General features: G+C 36.9%; 1 protein-coding gene across 1 annotated transcript; it reads left to right on the forward strand.

Moving 5' to 3' along the window:
- The first annotated feature begins 6,016 nt into the window (after nucleotides 1-6,016).
- On the forward strand, nucleotides 6,017-13,983 carry LOC105060581 (protein CURVATURE THYLAKOID 1D, chloroplastic). Its single transcript, XM_010944355.3, has 5 exons — nucleotides 6,017-6,306; nucleotides 6,388-6,581; nucleotides 13,377-13,481; nucleotides 13,590-13,661; nucleotides 13,750-13,983. Exons 1-5 carry the CDS (start codon nucleotides 6,162-6,164, stop codon nucleotides 13,819-13,821), a joined length of 588 nt encoding a protein of 195 aa, XP_010942657.2. The 5' UTR covers nucleotides 6,017-6,161; the 3' UTR covers nucleotides 13,822-13,983.
- The last annotated feature ends 296 nt before the right edge of the window (nucleotides 13,984-14,279 follow it).

The following is a 14,279-nucleotide window of genomic DNA, read 5'->3' on the forward strand; positions in this document are numbered from 1 at the left end:
ATAAATTTTTTTTCAATATCCATTGTTCATAGATCATATCGCGATATCCTATGATCAAACATCCACAATCCTATACAGGATCAATTTCAATAATTAGAAAAGACGTGAATAATTAAGAAAGATAGAATTGATAGATACCTACATCCTATAGTCCAGATTGGTCCAGTCATCTAACTTCATCTGGTCAAAATTCAATTAGGATATAGATGGTCGAAAGTTTGACTATCAGATCAAATCAGATTCGAAGTGATAGGATTGAAAATCTTTCATTGGTTTCATAAATCAAGTGGAGAGAGAAAATCAGAGGAGAAAGAATTTATGAGATATAATCTAAATTAATCAGGTGCCACAGTCCAACATCTCGATTGGTGTGATCAAAATGATCTAATCCAAGTCATGGTTAAATCAGGATCATGGATAATCAAATTGAGAAATATCGGGTATGATCAAGATGAATGTCAGTACGCTGCCCGACAATCATGGATCAGGATTCTTCATCAGATAAAAAATGTTAAAAAAAAATTTCATGGATAAATTTTTTTATAGAGAGAAATCGATCAAGAGAGAGAAATAGTTCAAGAAAGAAAAAATTTTAAGAGAGAAAATGTTAGAGAGAACAAATTTATCTTGGACACTTCAGACGATATGGTTCAACAAATTCGATCGATCAGATCAAATCATGCTGAAATTATCATATGGATAATTTAATAAAATCATGAAAAATAGAATCTAAAAATATTAGGTCTGATCAAGATGGATGCCGGTATACCGTCTGACGATCACAGATCAAAATTTATCATTAGGATCAATTTCAATTCATCATCGTTCTTCTTAAAATTCTAAAAATCTTAGGAGAGAGAAATAACTTAGAGAGAGAAAGTGGAGAGAGACTAGAGAGAGAAAGAGAGATTAGAGAGAGAAAAAAAGAGGGAGAGAATCTATTTATTATTTTTCTATTTTTCTTCTTCTTCTTCTTCTTTTTTTTTCTTTTTTTTTCTTTTTCTCTTTCTTTTCCTTCCTTCTTCCCGTGGCCTCCTTTGGGCGAAACTGGGGACCGTGTAGTCCCCTCCTTTGGTCGGCCGATCAGTGGCACGATCGGCATGACGGTGGCTGACGGTGGAAGGGCGACGATGGGGCGGCTCGAAAGAAGTGAATCCGACGGTCGGTGGTGACCACCGATGTCGGAAAACTAAGGAAACCAATAAAAAAATAAAGATTTCTTCTACAACAAAATCCGACAACTCCGATCACCGGAGATCGTGTACACGGGCACGAAAAAAAAAGGAGAAAAGAAGAGAGAAATCGGGGCTTACCTCGAGCTCCGACGAGAAATCAAGGCGAGCATAGTGACGGGCTTCCGTGAGGATTTTCCGATGATCCCCGCCGTTTTGCCTCGAGATTCTTAAGTGAAGGAAGGGAGAAGGGGTCTCCCCTTTAAATAAAGTCAGAGGGGAGGAGTTTGACTCCTCCCCGATGAGCTTTCCACACTCCGTTTAGGAGCCGGTCGGGAGGAGGAGTCTTCCTCAAAATTTTTTTTTGATGAGCTTTTGTGGGTTGGGTTTAGGGCTCAATTGGGCCAGGTCATAACAATGGGATTTTGCTACGGTGCTCCAAAAGATATTTTTATCTTTTTATTATTTATCAAATTTTAATCATTGGATTAAATATGGATCATCCAGATTTTAACAAGTTGAAGTGCTCGGGTGCATGGCTGGTGCATGGTAGGGGTGTTGTGGTGGCACAGAGAAGCCACTGTGGTGGGCGCATAGCAGCCGTAGGGTTAGGATTGCAGGGGGAATGAGGGTGCACAGAGAAACCATAGGCAGGCCGCTATGGGGGTGGGGGGGTTGTTGTGATGGCATGGAGAAGCTATGATGGAGGCGAGGGCAGAGCAGCCATGGGCGTCGAGCTGGAGAGGCATACAGCAGCCGCGGCACCAGATGTGGGGGGCGCAGAGGCGCAGACGCTAGAGGGGGGTTGGAGACTGAGAGTGGAGGAGGCACAGGTCATCAGGGGGATTTGGAGGGATAGTGGCTTGGAGGAGGCACGGGCCGCAGGAGGGAGGGGGTTTGTGGTGCGCAGAGGAGTGGCGGAGGCGCAGGGGGCCAGGTGGTGGCACAAAGAAAGCACAAGGAGCCGGGTGGTGGCGTGGAGGGGCCACCGGCATGGGTGGGGGGGTTGGGCACGATGAAGCCACGAGGAGGAAGAAGAAAAAAAAGAAATAAAATATTATTTTAAAAAAATAAAATATATATAAAATGATAATATATAATATTAAAATATTTTTTATAATAAAATATTATAAAAGAGTACTGTAGCTTTTCAATATTGTGTCTATCGTCTAAAGAATGATTACCATCAATCTTTAAGTTTTTTTAACTAATACATTGATTCTAGCATACGACAATCACATCTCAAATCGAAAAAGAACTAGTCCAAAAAATTTGGTGTTAGAAAGATATAACAATAAGGGACAATAGTTAGAAACAAACCGAGTAAGAAAGATAAACTAATACGAAGAAAAGATTAGCTTTCATTAAGTAATGAAAAAAATTACATCTAACCCCCTAAACATTTTTATTTTGTCTAACAAAAAAGAAAACTTTCAAATAACATCCAAATTTATAATGAACTTTGAGACTTTTCCCTTATCTCCAGTAATCTACTTCATTTTTTTTTTTTGATATAACTTGTATTTAAAGCAAAAAAAAAATCAAGAGCTATCCCGATATCGCTGTACAAACAAACATGCCCTTAATATGAGTTAGCTTTCCTGACATGGAGAATCACATATATATAAATTGTATCGTAAGATACTTGCAACATAACAAATTAAACGGGTGATGAACACCTATCCTCATTCAACGCAGCCAGAACCCTCTTTTAAAGAGCTAATACTTCTCCGGCTGCCTTTTTCTCGACTTCCACACCTCCAATCAATGCCAAAATTGAGGGACGTCAACAGACAGCGAAGTGGAATCATATATATATATATATATATATATATATATATATATATATATATTATGAAAGAGTATTAGAATGTTATTAAAAAAATATTTTTTATATTAAATTAAATTATTAATATTTAATATTTTTATAATTAAAATTTATTTATATAAGTAGTTGAGAATATAGGGTGTCTAAAAAAATTTGAATGAATATTATTTTATTATATATATATATTTTTAATTTTATCGAATTTAAAAAAAAATTATTTTGGTACATTCAACTCTGCGCAACATACGGATCTTCGGCTAGTTATTCATATAACGTAAAGAGACCGTAAGATCACATACGAGGTTGATGGTAGGTATTGATATTAACTAAAGATTGTATAAACCTCAATAGCCATTCATAAGTAATTCTTTATGCACCGCATATGGTGCAGCAAAAATAATGTAGAGTCATCGTAACCGCATATGGTGCAGCAAAAATAATGTAGAGCTCATCGTGGCTGTTGATTGATCCACATAGCACAAAAAAATGCATCTCCTAACCGTCATCTCGGCCATTTGATGCCGTATTTAATAAGACAAAATATGTCGGAGGCGTATGTCGCGGGAGTTAATACATATCATATCAATTTTTAAAATTTTGAAGTGATAAAATATCTTTTCCTTCAAAACGGCCTCTTTTCTTTATTTTCTCATGCACGACCATTATGAATGCTTCTATTCTCCTTTTCTTCCTCATTTTACTCTCCTGCTTCTCCAGCTTCCGATCATCCAAGGAGTGCAATCAGTGCTCCTACTGATCTAGAGGAGTATTTGGTTGGAAGAATGGGGGTTCAGAATCGAAATTAGAATGGTGACTTCCATTCCAACCGTTTGATTAGGAGGAATTTTATTTCAATTTTGATTCCGATTTCGGAATGAAATGGGAATGGTTCAATCTATAAAAAAACTCAATTCCTATTCTCCTCTATGGATTCAATTTTTTATTCCAATTTCGATTTCGATCATTCCGATTTTGATTCCAAACCATTCTGATTCCTATTCTTATTTTGATTTCGGTTGCAAACCAACATTCCTGAGATTCATTTCTTGCCCTGCTACCGGGATGGACTAACGGAGTCACCGTCATTTCCCGGACTGACGGAGTCACCGTCATTTGCATAAAGGGCCGAACGGGTTCCCTGCACAAGAGCACAAGGGAGTGAGAATGGAATATAAGCTTTATCCATCTAGAAATTATATACATGGTTTCTTAGATATGTTATCTAATATCACATGTATTAAAAAGGATTTTACGACAAAATCAATACATAAAGCATTACCAAAATGATTAAGATGCCCCATAAGTAATTTAAAAATTCTATTTTTAAAGTTCTGCAATATAACATTTTCCATTTGTTCCGTTTTGGAATTCCAACTTATTTTCTCTAGGCTTTTATGTTGCTGCCGATGGTTCTTCTTCTAGCTGCCATATTGATTTCTGCTACTTGATAGTGTGATATGTTGTTTCCATTGCGTGTTCTTTCTCACACCACAAAATTTGATTTTAGGATTACATTAATAGGTAGAAAGGCTTGATATTGGCATGCAAGGGCCTTGGTGTCAGATATCCCATATGGTAAACTAAAAATTGATGATTTCTTCAGGAACTTCTGAAACCATTGCCTGTACTGGAGTTCAGGTCCATGATGTACAAACAACATATGTGCTAAGTTGAGCTAGGATAAAATACAGGATGAAAGGTGATAAAATGCATACTGTTGCAGCCCTTGTGCTGATTGGTAAATGCCAGCATCAACCCTGATCTTTTTATTGAAAATTGTTGGAGGGCAATTGGGCAGTTCATGCAGATCTACTTATATTGTGTCTGATACTGCAGTGATTGTGAATGTGAGCACTTGTGCTTTTGGATCTCCTTAGTAATTTCTATACTCTTGGGATATGTTCCAATTCTGATTCTGATTTGTGTCACAAACCAAACATGTCGCAAAATACGATCATTCCAATTCTTATTCGAATCTATTTCGATTTTAATTTCGATTTCGATTCTGATTGTTTGCAAATGCACCTTTAGTTGCATTCTTCCTATTCATGTTCCTCCAAGTTATGGAATTCCATGCTTAAAACTACTTGCTAATTTTAGTGATTTAGACTCCAAAGAATTGAAAGCCATACAAGGACACCAATATACCATGCCATTGCCTGAATGGCTATATGATATCAGCATGCTATCTCTCTCACTGCTCTATGGAAGCAAATGTGCATAATCAAGCTTTGAAGGGAAATTATTTTTTTTTAAATTATAAAAAGAAAATTATTTCTTTACTTTTTTTTTTCTCTCTCTTTCTTTTATTTTTTGGGGAGCTGTTTTTTTCCTCTTTTTTTTTCATTTTTTAAACAAATTTTAGTAATTTTGTTCAACTAAAATCTTTGTTTGCAATTTACTTGGATCATTTTCATGTCATTGCTGGACATGAGAAATGATGAGCAATGAATTCATATATTCTAGATGTACCTACTACATACGATTAAAAAAAAAAACAAAAACAAAAAATAAAAAAGATGTACCTGCTACATGCTTACTATAAGCTGAAACCATTTTTCTAAACGCATTCAAACAAAAAAAAAAAAGAAGTTAATATAATTCTTAATGAGACTTTTACAACATTAGAGAACATGATCATAAAAATATTTTCTCAAACATCAATCAGGGCACCTCCTCCCAATATGGAAGATAACAGCTCTTTTATTTATATTTCTTCACCTCTCTATCTTGTGTGATATGGACAAGCTCATATCTAATTGGATGACTTCATTCTACATCACGGATGGCTTATGAACCATCAGATTGTTCAATTGCAGTATGATCACATATCAAGATACATAAACAGCACATTAATTTTGTATCCTAGTTTGCATCCAAAACTAAACTTTTGTCCTGCTAGCAGTGCTTCCAAAGAAAACACTAACCAACTGCAAAATTACACCAAACAAGATACAAGAACATACTGGAAAGAAACACTCATAGTTCAATAATACATCAAATGAGCACAGGATAATAAAAGCCAACAAAGTCCTCCCAGCCTCCTAGGAAAAATAGCGGCTACAAAGCGCCAGTGCCGGCGACGGTACTCAGAATCCAGTGTTCCATATAGAGAGCCAGTGCTCGTCTATTTGGTTACCTCTCCTGAGTCTTAGCTCGGAATGGAGCTCTGCGGCCCTCTCCGCGCTCTCCCGACGCTTCCTAACCGCCGCCCTTTTGCCCCCAATTTCTCTTTTGTCCTCCTCCCCCCTTGCCCGACGTCGGCTCTCTCTTCGAGGAGATCCCTCGCCCTCCGCTCGACGCGAGGTAGGATTGACGTCTTGGTCCTTTGATGGCATCTGGGTTGTAGACAGAAACCCTAGATTTCGTTTCTCTGGTTGCTCTCAGGGTGGAGGGCCACGGCTTCGGAGGAGACCTCGACGAGTGTTGTTTCCAAGGAGTTTGGGGCGGAGTCGGATGAGGAGGCGCCGAAGAAGGTGGAAGCGGCTTCCTTTGAAGCAGGTTTCGCGGAGGAAGAAGCTCCTTCTTCTGGAGGCGAGCAGAACGAGGCGACGGATTTTTTAAGCAAGCTCAATCTTAAGGTAATAGTGGGAAAATTCGGGTTTTTTCTATTCTGAAGCACGGAATTATCCTTAATTGCTGTTACAAATTTCTTGCATGGGGTCTTAGTTGTATAGTCAGTGTTAAAATGAATTGTTGTTGAATGATGATGTATAAGCGAATTTGAGTACTCAGAATTGTTACTAAAAGCTTTTGATTTTGTTGAATTAGAATAAGAATGACCATGGCCATGGAAACACTTCCTGACCCTTTACTTTGGCCATCCCCTCCTGTTTCATGATCCTTCTGGGTTTAAGTTTTGACCCAAACCTTATCCATCAATAAATTTGCTTCCAGATCTAAGTATTGAACGGGTTCACATGTGAAAAAGTAGAGGAAATGAGGAAAAAAGGTGTAATTATATATGATAGCCGTAGGTGGGATTTGTAGGTAATGGAGCCTTCCGGTTGAAAGAGATGCATTGGCAAAGTGGCAATGATGGGAGGCAAATTTAAGATTTTTCTTTATATGTACTTAATAAGGAATAATTAAGGTGCAGGGATAAAATTATGTAAATTATAGATCTTTATATATTGGATAAATTCTTGGGTCTGGGCTCGTTGGAAATTGTTTTTGATTGTTGTGGATCCAACGCAAAGTTCTTTATCTTTGTTCTGTCCCAACCATAAAGTTTATTGATTTGGATCATGTTTCAGTTGGGTCCTGTGTCTGGACCAAGTCTGGGTCTGAGGCAGCATGATTCAGTACTTTGAGACCATCAAGAACCTCCCTTGTAAAAGCTTTCTAACACAACATATTCATGATCTCCAAAGCAAGGAAAAATTTATGAAACGAAATCTTGCATAATGTCTTGCAAGATCTCCTAAATCTCTTCGGGAACCTAACTGCTAAAATAGAATTTCCTTATCAGTCAATCCTCCTATTTCCTCCTAGTTGTATGCCTAATGGTAGTTTAAGGAGAATGGTTTAGGTTTATTGTGGAGAACCATGAATTACTGAAGATTTGGGAGCAATGCAGTTTTCCTGCATCACTGATCCTTGTGATATTCATAAGGTACAAAGAGTCAATGGATCAGCCATGTTTTACTGGACATTCAAGTATAAATTTCAATTTGTCTAATATGGATCTTGTGAAATTTAGCTTTTGCTTTGCTCAAAGGCAGCTATTTGGTTTTTGGGCCAACCACAAAGAAGAGGATTGAAGAGTATTACTTTTTGATGCTGATGAGATCTTGAGCTATCTTATGAGACCAGTATGCGAGGGCTCCCTGGCCAAACATACAACCCCTTTGCCATCTTATCAAGAAAAATTATGAGCATGGTGGTTTTCCACAAGTGATGTGGAGTTTTATCTGTCTTCTCTAGCATAATCAACATTTTCTTGTTCAGTTGGAGCACTATGCGGGTTTTGGAAACAAGGTTGTCTATGCTGTTTACTACATAGTTTGTATCTTAGTGGCTAGGGCCAATGTTATATGAAGTAGTGATTACCCATACATAAGAGATGAGAATCTGTGGAACCTGTGTGGCTATTCTTCAAGTTGAGGATGGGATATATCTTTCTAGTTTTTGAAGGCGGATGCTTATCTTTCTAGGGGCTGCCTTTTTATTGAGACCTTTTTGGTCAGACTAGACTACGTTATTATGGGTTGCTACGTAAAAATAGGGGTGGCAATCAGATCGGTTGGACCAGATACGGGTTGGGTTGGATGCATGATAGATAGAAATCTATCAACCCGAATCCGACCTACTAATTAAAGGGGTTAAAAATACACTCTTGAACTTGACCATTTTATCAAATAGATAATCTAGTTTGATTTATAATACGTTGAAGCAAGGTAACAGGTTAAATGGTTAAGCACTGCCACCCCTACCAAAAATGATTGATACATGGAAGCAAGATTTTAAATCCTATAGGATGGAGCTGTCCCAATTTTTTCATGGAACGGGATGCGCCGTCGTCCTGCCTGTCCCGACACTTAAGATAGAGGATGTCACAAACATCCCGATCGAGAGCATGGAAGAATGAAGACTGACTTTCACCAAACCACTAAGTGGTGGGAGTACTCAACAAGATGACATTAGGATCATCAATTGAGCTAGAAGCTGTCAAGTTTAGTGAGACTTGGTGATGTTGAAGTCAGAGAAATGAAATAGTGGCAAAATCTCTGGAAGGATGTTATCTAAAGGTGTGGGGAATCCAAGGAATCTCTCTTTCTCGCAGCTCAAAAGCAGCCTGTTTCTTATCTTTCATAAACTACAGTTTAAATTTTCCTGTGACCTTTTTCATGCTTCCAGAAGTGTTGGACTGGAATTCTGTTGAAATCACTTCTCTTTTTAAGGATGATTTGTTCATACATTGTGATGGTGTTATGTTCTTTCTTCTGTCTGAATTTCAGTTATCTTTTATTTTGTTAGATTTCTTGTTCTATTTTGAGTTACCTATGGTCAGATTTCAGTTAGAATTCCTTATCACTTGGAAATTAGTAATCCTACATTATAAGGCAATCCAAATACCTGGCAGTTAAAGCCCTCATTCTTTGTTGAGATTAGACCGGCTCATAGATTGTCACAATCAATCATTGACGATTTGTCTTGTTTTATTTTAAAGTGAATAGTATCATGCTTCTATTACAAGTGATGTAAGGATTGATCGAGTTATATCTAGTCATCAATAAGTTGCTTAAATCTTTCTTTATCTTTGTTCTTGGAGAACCTATAGCATATTTCAGGTTTATAGTTTCTTCTCTCCAAGAAAGTGAGTCCAACTGCCTTTGTGATGAATCCATTAAGATCCTCATTAGCAGGACTCGTATGACTTTGTGCTTTAAATTTTTGGCTCTTCTTTGGAGCTCTGTTCCTTGGTAGCATATAATTGCATTCCACATGCTGATTCTTTTGTCCATTCAAGTTAAGCAAAAATCACCTCTTCTACTGAGTTGCAAGTGCATGTGTGTGCAATTGTTTATTAAGGATACAAAGAAATTGTCAATTTAAATCAATGAGTTCAGTTTCAGTGGAATAGGTAAAAGGAAAATAATCTATATCAAGAGTTTAACTTCAAGCTTTTCAGTAATTTTAAAAGCTTAAGTTTCACCCAGTCTTCATCTCAAAAAAAAATGTTTCACCCAGTCTTACATCAAAGACGTTCATAGTTGACATACCAACACGAATTTTCTTTTTCATGTACAAGTCCATTAATGGCAGAAAAAACCTCACAGAAACAACATGATGTGAAAGACCTGAGGATTGTGCTTGCATGAAGGTAAGGATGGGAGTGATATAAGTGTAAGAGTGGAGGAAAATGTGAACAATATCAAGTAGGTGTCAAGAGGTGCTGCTTATTTGACTATTCAGGTTGTGTGCACTAAGAGGTGTTTGGATGCTCTCATAGTTAAAGAGGACAATTATCAGCTGGGTTGTAACATTTGATAAATATACGAATGCAAAGGTGTGGAGTAAAAGAATGAGCTAAGGCAGATGATTGCTTGCTAGGTCAAATTAAAAGCTCCAAGTAATTTATGGGAGAAAGGTGAAAGAAGCAACTCCATCTTATGCCAAAATGGTCTTGTGAAATAGAACAGAACTTTTTAAGAAATTAAAACAACTGCATAAGAAAAAAGGTTGGTAAGGGCTGGGTTTCAAGTACTGTATTTCTGTACTGATTAGTTTGGATATATAGAGATTCAACCTCATTAATGAACATACAAACGATGTAAAAGTAGAAGTTAGAATTAGACGGATATACACCCGCTGTTTTGGATAGCTTAAGTAATGTTTAGAAATTACCTGAATCATCTGGAAACATTCTTCTTCTTCTTCTTTTTCAAAAACCCTGGCATATACTATTAGTCCTATCACAGAATTTTTGCTTTCTTCCCTAAATATCACTTTAAAATGTGTGCTAACCACAGACTAGCATAGAAGGACATTAGAGGATGGTTAAGAGCTACTATGTTCTATAATTTCATTAAGTTTCGGTCTTATTAGTAACAATTATTTGATACTCCTGCATGTGATTATGAAATATTGCGATATCTGCTTTGATACAAAGTGATTCTGGCAGATATCTAGCAGACCATACCTTGAGCTCAACATGCAAATTGTTTTGTGCAGTATAAGGATGACACATGTTAGTTTAAATTTTGTGATAGTTAAGTTGGTCGTGCATACTGGCTACAGAACATTGTTTATGACTGAAGTTGCTGTGCTTCTTAATTGTTCTTGAAGAAGGGTGCTATACATGCATGCATGTATACATACATGGTATGTATGTGAGTAATTTGGGATACATTTATGCAAGCTTGCAAATAAATTAAAATTGCCCGCTGAATTTGATGTCACTGCATATATGATGTGCAAACTATCTGGCACATTCATGAGCAAGCAAGGGTTCCTCAGAAGCATCAGATTTATGTTATTTTAGCATATGCAGATGGTATGGCTAACTTGCTTTTATGTCTTGATTGCTTCAATGAATCCATCCAAAATCAGTAAATAGTTATGGAAGCTCCAAGTTTGTCAAAGAATTTAAAATTGCTCTCTAAAGTTGGTGTAACTGCATATACAATGTGCAAAATAGTTGACACATTCATGAGCAAGCAGGGGTTCATCAGGAAAAAGTACCAGATTTGTGTCATTCTGCAGCATATGTAGCCAGTCTGATTAACTTGCTTTTGTGTTGATTGCTTCAATGACTATATCCAAAATCAGTAAGTGGTTATAGAAGCTTCAAATAATTAAAACCATGAAATTTGTAAGTAGAACACCAACAACAGTTGGGAAGCTTTTTGAGATTTATCTTTACAGATAAAGTGGAAGACAAATTATAGCTGCATATGAAGAAGAAAACTCAGAAGCTTCTAGTGTGATTTGAAATGGAACATGAAGTTTGGTGAAGCATCATGTTGCTATCTACTGTAGACTTGGCGTCAAATGTCAAACATGTATAAACGTAAGAGTACAGGCCCTGAGCACATTCTGTGACTGCAACCGAAAGTTTATATGCATGATCATTAGATTAAATCAGATCTTTCACCCACTGCTAGTGATGTGAAAAGTCGACCTGGTGGATTCACCAAAGTAGTAGCAGATAATTGTGTTCTTATAAAGGTAACTTGTAACATTGGATCAGTTTTTTAGAGAGATGACAGCATGAAGGGAACTTTAGTTGGGTATGCGACATGTGAACTTTTTGTGATTTCGACTAAGAACAATCAAGCCTGGTTTGTTTACTCATCTTATTTCCATTGACTGGTCATGCAACCTCAGAGTAAGTTCTAGTAGTTCTATTCTTCTTTATGTTTCTTCAGGAAAGTAGCAAAGTATGATGGGTCGAGACTAGAGTGCTGGGAGCAGTAGAGGAGAAAAAGAGGCTTAAGTTTTACATTTTGTAGTTATATATATATGCTCTCTTTTTGCAGTTTTCTGCAAGATCTTTTGCTTCTTTTTGTCATGCCACACCTTTTATTTCTTTTATTTATTGTTTAATGAGAGAAGGCTTACAAGAGGATGTCAAATCGTAATTAGTCATGTACATTAATAAAAGTGATAAACTCAAAACGGGTTAGGCTTCATTGCTTGGTGCATGGTAAAAGGCTTGGGCCGATAAGCACAATGGTGCGGGCTCGAGTCTGAGGGCAGATACTTTGTGTAAAGGATGCCAAATATTAGGTCTGACCCCAGTCTACCCCTCCTTGGACCTTGGATTGTGGGGACCATGACTGGGTAATTAAACTAGGGATGGCTTTGCCAGTAGCTCAGTTCACAAGGATATATGCTACTAATTTGTGGGTTCAAACTCAGCTCTCCCTTTAAAATACTTGTCTATAAATTTGGTGAATTTTTTTAATTTTCTTTTAATTTCTCAAAGATATTTTCTTCAAGAGTTTTCATCAGAAATACTGCACACCTTCTCAGCAGGTTTAAATCTCGAACCTGAAAAATCTAACTTAAAATTTCATGCTTTAGATTTCTTACTGATGGAACATGGCATTATTGATATTTGACTAATTTAGTATACTCATGCTCGATCAGATAAGCTCGCTGGCATGTTAAGTTCAACTTTTATGGATTGTTGTATATTAGCGCTGACATCAAGCCTTGTCGCAACTTTTGTAGGTTGTGCTGTATACATTGTATGAAAAGCAAGTTTTATAAATCTAAAATTGCATGCACTACGCTAAGCAAGGTATTGGATCCCAGGATAAAGTGCAGAGTTGCAAAGAATAACACATTCTCTTGTTAGCAGGCATGATCTGATATGGGGTTCACATACAACTGCAGATCACCATTTTGTTTTGGGAATTATGCTTCTAAGGAGGAACAGTGCATGAAAATCCTTCGTTTTGTAACTCTATCTAGGAGAGAGCAAAAGTACTAAGCAGACCTTTTGTTATTTGCACCTGTATTGGCTCTCGAAACGTTATGATTATGAATTTTTAGGATAAGATTACACCACCTTACTGAAACCTGGTTTTATATAAGATAACAAAAAAAAAAAAAAAAAAAAAAATTCTGTCCAACTTATGGAATTTAATATCAAGATTATAATGTTGACTTGTATTTGGGTTGAGAATGGGATGTCCTATGTTTAAGTGCGATATGCTTGCAACCATTAAAAAGAATATGCTTGAATACTGCTGATGTTTAGAAGTATCTGGACAATCAAAAAAGAAGAAAAGAAAGAAGCTTTTCAAGTTCTATTTATGTTCATTTATGAGACTAGCGCATTAACTGTTGTTGCTTGATTATTCTTTTCTGTTCTTTTGTATTATGCAGGAACTAGTTTTACTGATAGGTTGCTTTTGATGTAGTTTGACTCTGAAGACACATATACTATCTTTATTTATGGAACTGGTGCTGCGGTCGTTCTGTGGATATCATTTGCCATTGTTTCTGCAATCGATTCCCTTCCTTTGGTATGTTTTCTCCTTGCATGATTAGGTAGTAAGATCAAAGTTTATGGAAATAATTACTGGGTATGTGTCCAAAACAAGTGCAGTAATTTTCACAACTTTTAAAAACAGTTTCCAAAGGTGATGGAGATTGTTGGTCTTGCCTTCACAATCTGGTTCAGCTCTCGATATTTGATCTTTAAGGTGATATATTGAACTTTAGTAATTGAGCTGATGTCTTTTATTTTCAGGTTCACCCTTGTAAAAATTAGCCTGTTTTTGTGATTTGCAGAAGAACAGGGATGAGTTGTTTGCAAAAATTGATGATCTTAAGGAGCAGGTTTTAGGGCCTAGTGATGATTGATGCACCACAGACCATGTACAAGCCCCTTTTTCGTTTTGCATATTTGTATTTTGTTGCATCCAAGATTAACTTGGTTTACCCAAGTTCGGTCACACAAATTTAGTGAGATGTTGATACTGATGTACCTTCCAACTTGGATAATGGATTATGCTTCTCAGACTATTGACCATGCTTTTCTTATGGCTTGCATCAGTTGAATATTTCCATCAAATTTTACCCCTGGTCGGCAAGCTCTGAAAATTCATACAGCAGTATCTATCCTTTTCTCTTTCAAACATCATAACTTTAGTTGAATTACTGGGTAACATTTGATAAATACTAGCTTTATTCAAATTTCTGATCCGGTCTACTCTGATAATAGATTAGCTTGTATTCTGTCAAAAACTTGTTGACATTGATGAGGGTAGGTTGCATCATAAGAACTTGGTGATAGATATCCTGAAATCTTCAAGGGATAT

Source organism: Elaeis guineensis, chromosome 13 (genome assembly GCF_000442705.2).
Source record: "Elaeis guineensis isolate ETL-2024a chromosome 13, EG11, whole genome shotgun sequence".
NCBI classification, from domain to species: domain Eukaryota; kingdom Viridiplantae; phylum Streptophyta; class Magnoliopsida; order Arecales; family Arecaceae; genus Elaeis; species Elaeis guineensis.